Source organism: Zeus faber (genome assembly GCF_960531495.2).
Source record: "Zeus faber genome assembly, chromosome: 4".
NCBI lineage: Eukaryota > Metazoa > Chordata > Actinopteri > Zeiformes > Zeidae > Zeus > Zeus faber.
Genome location: NC_137191.1, coordinates 36,880,817 through 36,890,816, shown reverse-complemented (window position 1 = coordinate 36,890,816; position 10,000 = coordinate 36,880,817). Strand labels below are relative to the sequence as shown.

General features: G+C 41.9%; 2 protein-coding genes across 2 annotated transcripts in view; both read right to left on the bottom strand.

Annotated features, from left to right (window-relative positions):
• psen2 (presenilin 2) overlaps positions 1 to 848 on the bottom strand; it is a 6,801-nt gene extending 5,953 nt beyond the window's left edge. Inside the window, exon 1 of the mRNA XM_079999001.1 lies at positions 805 to 848. The gene's annotated coding sequence lies outside the window, so the exon portion shown is untranslated. The remainder of the gene's footprint in view (positions 1 to 804) is intronic.
• A 6,700-nt stretch (positions 849 to 7,548) lies between these two features.
• The window catches only part of LOC307229590 (GTP-binding protein 2-like), a gene marked incomplete at both ends in the record, with an annotated part of 21,324 nt that continues 18,872 nt past the window's right edge, over positions 7,549 to 10,000 (bottom strand). Inside the window, 3 exons of the mRNA XM_079999590.1 lie at positions 7,549 to 7,797; positions 8,703 to 8,867; positions 9,292 to 9,463. Of these exons, the coding sequence (XP_079855716.1) occupies positions 7,549 to 7,797; positions 8,703 to 8,867; positions 9,292 to 9,463 (586 nt within the window). The remainder of the gene's footprint in view (positions 7,798 to 8,702; positions 8,868 to 9,291; positions 9,464 to 10,000) is intronic.

Sequence of the window (10,000 nt, the reverse complement as noted above, 5' to 3'; positions counted from 1 at the left end):
GAATCTGCTGTGGGTGTGGTTGATGGAGAAGCAGCTCGCAGGAGATAGCGTGACGGAGGGTATCATCTGCGAGAAGGCAAAAATGATCTACACATTCTCTTTTATTGTGTGTAATTATGTTTTTATACAATATTTGTTATTTATAAATACATTTTTCTTATTTAAAAACACGTAACAAAATAAAATGGGGTGTTTTTGGGGGCTGGTTGGATGAACGGAATGTATGAATGGCATTTAAATTCATTTCAATTCATTTCAATGGGAACATTGATTTGCAATACGAGCAGATTGAATTACGAGCTCTGTCACGGAACCAATTCAACTCCTAAGTCAAAGTACCACTGTATGTGTATACATTTATATTTGTATACATATATGTTTAAAATATATGTTTGTACACATATGTGTATTAATATATGTGTATTAATATATGTTTATATACATAAATGTGTATTAATATATGTACAGTTGTGGGGTAGAGTAGATTCAACTAATTGTCATTGCGTATGAATATATATTTATATACATATGTGTATGAATATATGTTTATGTACATATGTGTATGAATATATGTTTATGTACATATGTGTATGAATATATGTTTATGTACATATATGTGTATGTCGTGAAGTGGATCAGTGTGAGAGGAGCTGGAGGCTAGCTGCTAGCTGCTAGCTGCCAGCTGCAGACTGCGACGCTAAAGGCCGCTTATGTAACGCGCTACTTTTCTATGAATTAATATTGAAATCAATATGTTTGTCAATAATATCATGAGTATTGGGAGTAAAGTGGAAGAGATGTTACCTTGCGAACAGAGACTCAGCTGCAGACCGGAAGTGCTGCTTGACGACAACAACACAAAGCCGGAAGCGGAACTCTCCTCCGCCGTGATGCGTCCATAACGTCGCCATCTTGACGCGGTGTCGTACTGCCACTGTAGGACAGTACCCACCACGCTGTTTCATACCGAATAATAAAATATGACATTGATTGTTATTGATATATAACCCCATAGTTAGCTGTTTCTAGACATATATTTTTAATGTTCCCTGTTGTTATTCCACCCATAGCCTCCCTCCACTCAGCCCTTGCTACGGATGATGCAGCGTTTCTGAGAAATATCCTGAGAATATTATCATAAGTATCAAGTTGAAGTTCAAGAGGTTATTTGTCTCATGGAGATACATACAGTCATACATACTGTATATACAGTGAATGTCATGACGCCCGGTGGTTACGCACAATAAGCTCTAAAAATACTAAAGATATTCAAGTGTACGTCGTCGACACGAGGCGCTCACGCAGGCGGCCGCGGGGGGTCGGCGCCACAATTGTGATTCTGGTTCTATAATTAAATAATAGAATACATTGTCTGTGTTGTATTAAATATACCTTTAATTCCTCCTAAATGAAAGGTACCTATCCTTAGAATATTATTATAAATATCTTTAGAATATTATTATAAATAGCCTGAGGGTATATTTTTATAAATACCGTTAGAATATTATTAAAAATATCCTGAGAATAAAATTAGAAATATCATTCGAGGATCCCTGAAATATAGTTAGTATATTATTTGAAAGATCATTGAAAGCTCTGTCCATCAGTCCAGCGGAATGAAGACCGTACAAAGATGGCGGCGGGAGGTACGCGTCTGGCTCGGCACGATGACGCTGATTTGAGTTTCTAGATCTAAGTTGGAAACACGTGACCGTAAGTCTCGTGACAATCAGCTGATTCGGAAGAAGACACGTGATCCAGACAGACTGTTATAATGATGTCATGTAATAATAATGTCATGTAACAATGATGTCATGTAACAATGATGTCATGTAACAATGATGTCATGTAACAATGATGTCATGTAATGTAATGTATGATGATGTTATGTAATGTAACAATGACGATGACCTAATGTAATAATGATGTCATGTAATAATGATGTCATGTAATAATGATGTCATGTAACAATGATGTTATGTAATGTAACAATGATGTTATGTAACGATGACCTAACGTTATAATGATGTCATGTAATAATGATGTCATGTAACAATGATGTTATGTAATGTAACAATGATGTTATGTAACGATGACCTAATGTAATAATGATGTCATGTAATAATGATGTCATGTAACAATGATGTTATGTAATGTAACAATGATGTCATGTAACAATGACCTAATGTAATAATCATGAAATGTAATAATGATGTCATGTAACAATGATGTCATGTAACGATGACCTAATGTAATAATGATGTCATGTAATAATGATGTCATGTAATAATGATGTCATGTAACAATGATGTTATGTAATGTAACAATGATGTTATGTAACGATGACCTAATGTTATAATGATGTCATGTAATAATGATGTCATGTAACAATGATGTTATGTAATGTAACAATGATGTTATGTAACGATGACCTAATGTTATAATGATGTCATGTAATAATGATGTCATGTAATAATGATGTCATGTAACAATGATGTTATGTAATGTAACAATGATGTTATGTAACGATGACCTAATGTAATAATGATGTCATGTAATAATGATGTCATGTAACAATGATGTCATGTAACAATGACCTAATGTAATAATCATGAAATGTAATAATGATGTCATGTAACAATGATGTTATGTAACGATGACCTAATGTAATAATGATGTCATGTAATAATGATGTCATGTAACAATGATGTTATGTAACGATGACCTAATGTAATAATGATGTCGTGTAACAATGATGTTATGTAACGATGACCTAATGTAATAATGATGTCATGTAATAATGATGTTATGTAACGATGAGCTAATGTAATAATGATGTCATGTAACAATGACCTGATGTAATAATGATGTCATGTAATAATGATGTCATGTAACAATGATGTTATGCAACAATGACCTAATGTGATAATAATGAAATGTAATAATGTTGTCATGTAACAATGATATGTAACAATGACCTAATGTTATAATAATTAAATATAATAATGATGTCATGTAACAATGTTATGTAACAATGGACTAATGTAATAATAATGAAATGTAATAATGATGTCATGTAACAATGATATGTAACAATGACCTAATGTAATAATAATGAAATGTAATAATGATGTCATGTAATAATGAATTGGAATTCCTTGGCGCTCGATGGTCGGGATGGCCGCCCGCCAATAGGTGGGAATGAAGAGTTACCAGATGACTGGGAAACAACTGCAGAAGTGCTGAGGGAGACGGCCAAGAAGGTACTCGGTGTCTCATGCGGGAAGAGGAAGGAAGACAAGGACTCTTGGTGGTGGAATGAGGACGTACAGGAGAGCATAGAGCAGAAGAGGTTGACGAAGAAGAAATGGGATAGTCAGAGAGATGAAGAAAGTAGACAAGTACAAGCTGATGTGGCACAAAGCGAAGGAAGGATCATGATGGGAATGTGCTGACTAGTGAGGAGGGTGTGTTGAGAACGTGGAAGTAGTACTTTGAGGAGTTGATGAATGAAGAAAATGAGAGGGAGAGAAGAGTGGATGATGTGGGGATAGTGGATCAAGAACTGCAGCAAATGAGCAAGGATGAGGTGAGAACAGCATTAAAGAAGATGAAGAGTGGAAAGGCAGTTGACCCAGATGACAAACCTGGGGAAGCATGGAAATGTTTAGGGGAGATGGCAGTGACGTTCCTAACGAGACTGTTTAACACCATCCTGGAAAGGAGAGGATGCTGGAGGAGTGGAGAAGAAGTTTACTGGTACCATTTCCAAGAATAAGGGAGACGTACAGAGCTGTAGTAACTACAGGGGAATAAAGTTGATCAGCCACAGCATGAAGCTCTGGGAAGGGTAGTGGAGGCCAGGTTAAGAGGAGCGGTGGGGATCAGCCAGCAGCAGTATGGTTTCATGCCAGGAAAGAGTACTACAGATGACATGTTTGCTTTAAGAACGCTGATGGAAAAGTACCGGGAAGGCCAGAGGGAGTTGCACTGCGTCTTTGTGGATTTAGAGAAAGCGAATGATAGGCTGCCTAGAGAGGAAGTGTGGTACTGCATGAGGAAGTGGCAGAGAAGTAGGTAAGAGTGGTACAGGATATGTATGAGGGCAGTCAGACAGTAGTAAGGTGTGCAGTAGGCGTGACCAAGGCATCAAAGTGGAGGTGGGACTGCATCAAGGATCAGCTCTGAGACCTTTCTTGTTGCAGTGGTGATGGACAGGTTAACAGATGAGATCAGGCAGGAGTCTCTGTGGACTATGATGTTCACGGATGACATTGTGATCTGGAGCGAGAGCAGGGAGCAGGTGGAGGAGAGCCTGGAGAAGTGGAGGCAGCATTAGAGAGAAGAGGAATGAAAGTCAGCAGGAGTAAGACACAATACATGTGCCTGAATGGGAGGGAGGGCGGAGAAAAGCTGAGAACAGTGTACAGTTCTCAGCAGTACAGTGATCCAGTATGCAGTACAGTATGGAGTAACCCAGTACAGTGATCTAGTATGCAGTACAGTATGCGGTACAGTATGGAGTAACCCAGTACAGTGACACAGTATGCAGTACAGTATACTACATACAGTACAATAAGGCAGTGTGAGTGACCCAGTACTTTTTGTTAGGACCCCTGGTGAGGTCAGCGTTGACAGTTCTTATGTCTTGATGTAGAAACTCCGTCTCAGTCTCTGTTCTCGCTGTGTGGCTGTGGAGGCTCTTGCTCCACCACAGCAGCTGGAACAGTCCGTTGTGGTGGTGGTGGTGAGGATCCTTCATGATGCTGCAGCTCTGCTACTACACCTCCTGGTGTATAAGCCCGTCTGGTGGTTTTAACACAGCCCCCCTCCCCACCGGGGTAAAACCTCTGTCCCCACCCTCACTCAAGAGAGGAGCCCTGTCATGACGTGTGCCATCTGCTCCTGGCTTGTTCCACCTGACCCACTCTCTACAATAAGCTGGTGTTGACTACACCCCGTCTTCTGTGTCTCTGTGACGGAGGTCCCTGAAAGGTGGTTGGAGAAACTGCCACATGCTGACATACGGAATAACGGCAAAAGGAATTTTGACTGTATATATCACTCTGGAGGCCACCACCACCTAACCCCACCACCTCCAGGGGCATATAGGGTATAACACCACCACCTCCAGGCGGATATACACCATAACACCACCACCTCCTCCAGGGGGATATACACCATAACACCACCCCCTCCGGGGGGCTGGCTCTTGGCTGGCAGGGTGTGATGGGCGTGGCATCGTTCAACTTCTTCACATCTTGACTCGATGAAAGTAAAACAGATCAAGTGACGGAGGAAACACAACACGTTTGTGTCAGATCACGTCCTTGAGCGACTGAGGAACTGAACGGTGCACATTTGGGTGGAGAAGCCGGACTGGGACAGAAACTGTTTCCGTAGATGAATGTAATGTTCTGACCTTCTCATCCAGTGTTTTGGGGACGTCGTCGCTAATGTCACCGTAGAAGCCGACGCAGCAGCATCTTCACGTCTCACTCTGGAAAATATTTCAACAAATAATATGATTTATGTCAGAGAGACTCCGGTGTTTCCTTTCAAGATGTTTTTTATGTTTTTATTTGAACTCTTTTGCTCCCGAGAGGCTGGACGGCGTCGTTCCACAGGAGCTAGGCTAGCCGATCCCATCCGCAGCCACGCATCGCGCTAACGCGGTTAGCATGCGGGACGGCGATGTGGTTTTAGATTTTGTGACCAAACGGAACATGGTGAACGGTGACGTCGAGGGAGAAGTTTATTGTAAGAAATGAATCCGGTGCGACTGTTGTGGTTTCCATGGTTACAGCCGACGTCGTGCAGACACATGCAGACGCTGAAGAACAAAATGCAAAGTGAGCGACAGGAAGTTCAGAAGGAAAACAATTCAGCCTCACACGCCGCAGCATTCCATATCCCCACATTTTATACACAATGACAATTTCTAACACCTTTTCCGACATGAATCAATACAGAAGAAATATATTGTACATGAGTATTCAAATTAATTTCTGACAACGTCCAAACAAAGAATCGTTATTACAATTTTCAAATCCAATCAGAAATTCAAACAAAATAATTGAATCGTATCAGAGTTTGTATTCTTTTTTTAGTCAGCCCTAAACCTGCCTAGTTTTATGGAGATGCAGGTTCAACCGTCGCGGTGCTAGGCCTTCCTCCAGGAACACAATCAAAATAATTCATGCATATTCAACAAATTACATTTTTTCCCTGAATTTATTTTTGAGCCCATGGTGCTTTGGGTTCAGACAAATGAAAGGACATGATGAACATTTTCAATCGTTTCTGTAACGTGATCATTATCTGGAGTTTAATTTGACTTCTTGCACTTTTGTGGATTCCTGCAATTTAACTGCAGAGAAAGGCATAAAACCTGATGCATTTGGGGAGACGCTGTTCTGGGAAATCCTGGAGTTCAAATAATTTATCTGCAACTATCAACTGTGCGGTGACATTATTATAACACGCTTTTATTTTGAAGCCGTTTCTGTACATTCATAATGTTCCAGTTCGCTCCAGACTTGGAAAACAACTTTAGCAGCATTATTATATTCACAAGGTCATCAGGTCATATTTGACACTACAAGCTGCTGGAGCGCAAACCTATTATAATAATATATTCATTAAAAACTCATCATATTCCTATATTACACTATGTATATCAATAAAATAGAAAATCATTTGAGTGAAAAAATGGGGAAACAAGATGGCCGCCCGTCAATACCATCGGACCGCTATGTTGAGCTACGCTACGCTGCCAATGACAAAATATAAGGTTGAGGTCAACAAAGGGTTTTCCTTTAATGTTTCTAATGTGCGGAAAATTAAATAAATAAATAAATACGTCAATAAAAACACACAATTTGTCATTGGTTTTGTCTTTCGACGCCCCGACCCCCCGGTCCGCATGGACACCTTATTCATTCTGACGCGCCAAAGTCCCGGTCCGTTCCAAAGTCCCGGTCCGTTCCAAAGTCCCGGTCCGTTCCAAACCCCCCGATCCGTTCCGATGCCCCGGTCTGTTTTGACTCTGGTTTGGACCCAGGGTTTTAATGTCTCATGATGTGGACCATCCACAACAAACCACATCCAGGACGAACTGGATCCTGAACCTCTTTTCAGACTTGATGTCTCTTTGTCTTTTGGTCTTAAACCGTCCGGGGCGTTTGAATGGTCCAGTTCATCAACAAGCAGATGGTTTGTCAAAATTCTGACCCAGTGTCTGGTTCTGATTGCGGTCCAAGATTTGACCCAGGATCTGGTTCTGATTCTGGTCTCGGTTGCAGTCCAGACTCTGACCCAGGCCCTGGTCCAAATTGTTTCCCTTGTCCGGTCTAGGCTCTACCAACCCCCCCGTCCCCCTTCCCCACCACCACCACTGGGCTATTCTCAGGGTTTGAGCAGGTTCAGGTCCAGGCTTTGATCCAGGCCTTGTTCCTGGTTGCGGTCCAGGACCTGGTCCAGACTGTGGCCCTGGTTCCGGTCTTGGCCCTACCCCCTCCCCCCTTTCCCACCACCACTGGGCTATTCTCAGGGTTTGAGCAGGTTCTGGTCCAGGCTTTGACCGAAGCCCTGGTCCAGGTTCTGGTCCAGACCCGGACCCAGGCCCTGGTCCTGGTTCTGGTCCAGGCTCTGCGAGTTGGGCAACAGGCGGGATACGTGGCCGATGCCCTTGGTGACCCCCTCCCTGAAGAGCAGCTTGGCGCCCACACGGAGGTACTCCGGGTGTTTGATGAAGCAGAACCGGACAACGTCTTTCTCCCCGGTACGCAGCTCGTCCTGGACCGAAGACAAGATGAGAGGAGAGGATGTGTTAAGGTATAGTAGTGTAAGGTAAGGTATAGTAAGGTAAGGTAAGGTATAGTAGTGTAAGGTAAGGTATAGTAAGGTAAGGTAAGGTATAGTAGTGTAAGGTAAGGTATAGTAAGGTAAGGTAAGGTATAGTAGTGTAAGGTAAGGTATAGTAAGGTAAGGTAAGGTATAGTAGTGTAAGGTAAGGTATAGTAAGGTAAGGTAAGGTATAGTAGTGTAAGGTAAGGTATAGTAAGGTAAGGTATAGTAGTGTAAGGTAAGGTATAGTAAGGTAAGGTAAGGTATAGTAGTGTAAGGTAAGGTATAGTAAGGTAAGGTAAGGTATAGTAGTGTAAGGTAAGGTATAGTAAGGTAAGGTATAGTAGTGTAAGGTAAGGTATAGTAAGGTAAGGTAAGGTATAGTAGTGTAAGGTAAGGTATAGTAAGGTAAGGTAAGGTATAGTAGTGTAAGGTAAGGTATAGTAAGGTAAGGTAAGGTATAGTAGTGTAAGGTAAGGTATAGTAAGGTAAGGTATAGTAGTGTAAGGTAAGGTATAGTAAGGTAAGGTAAGGTATAGTAGTGTAAGGTAAGGTATAGTAAGGTAAGGTAAGGTATAGTAGTGTAAGGTAAGGTATAGTAAGGTAAGGTAAGGTATAGTAGTGTAAGGTAAGGTATAGTAAGGTAAGGTAAGGTATAGTAGTGTAAGGTAAGGTATAGTAAGGTAAGGTATAGTAGTGTAAGGTATAGTAAGGTCAGGTACAGTAAGGTAAGGTATAGTTAGGTAAGGTATAGTAGACCGAAGACAAAAGACAAGATAAGAGGATGTGGTAAGGTATCTAGTTCATACAGTATCTACAGTATATACTGTAGATAGTGTACAAACTCCGCCCACCTTGCCGTGCAGACACTCCACGGTGGCCGTCTGCCGCACGTTGCCCACGTGCACGGTGACCTGCGACCCCCGGCGGAATGTCTTGGCGTGGAACAGGAGCACGATGGAGGCCTCGAAGCGGCAGCACACGGTGGGTTTCATCCTGGGGCTCACCAGCACCATGCCCTGCCCGCCCCGACAGGAAATACACAGGGTTAACAGGAAGTACACAGGAATAACAGGGGAGTACACAGGGATAACGGGGAGTACACGGGGGCTTAACAGGAAGTACACGGGGTTAACAGGAGTTATGTGTAAACGCTGGTTTTTCAGTATTGGCATTATTCCAAACGCATGTAAACCTTAGAGGCCTTATTATTATAATTATAATTATTATTATTATTATAATTAGTATAATAATAATATTTTTATTAATAATTTAATTATTATTGCTATTATTAATAATAATAATAATTATTATTATTCTAATAATAATAATAATAATAATAATAATTATTATTATTATTATCTTAATATTGATCTTAATCTGGTATTTATTGCATGTAAACAAGTGTCGTGGCAGCGCACGGTGTTGGTGTTGACCTCTGACCTTGCGGAGCAGCGAGCGGTGGAAGCCGCCCAGGGCCAGCGTGGCAGCCTGGCCGGCCCTCAGCAGCCTGCAAGCCGAGCGGTTCCTCTGGATGCTCTGCACCTTGAGGCGCAGGAAGACGCCCTGCTCCGTGGGCCCCACCACCAGGCGCTCACCCTCCCTGCACACCCCGCTGCACACCACCAGCAGGCGGTCAGTTAGCTGACTGTTACTACACTAACTAACTGACTGACCCTCCCTGCAGGCTGGTTAGCTGAGTCTAACTAACCACAAAGGAATGAACCAACAAACGAACTTAACCTGAACTGACTGACTGACTTACGGACTGACTGACTGACTGATTGACTGACTGAATAACTGAATGTCTGACTGACTGAATAACTGACTGACTGACTGAATAACTGACTGAATACCTGACTGACTGACTGAATAACTTACTGACTGACTGACTGAATAACTGACTGAGAGACTGAATAACTGACTGACTGACTGACTGAATGACTGACTGACTGAATAACTGAATGTCTGACTGACTGAATAACGTACTGACTGACTGACTGAATAACTGACTGACTGACTGAATACCTAACTGACTGACTGACTGAATAACTGACTGACTGACTGACTGAATAACTGACTGACTGAATAACTGAATGTCTGACTGACTGAATAACTTACTGACTGACTGAATAACTTACTGACTGACTGA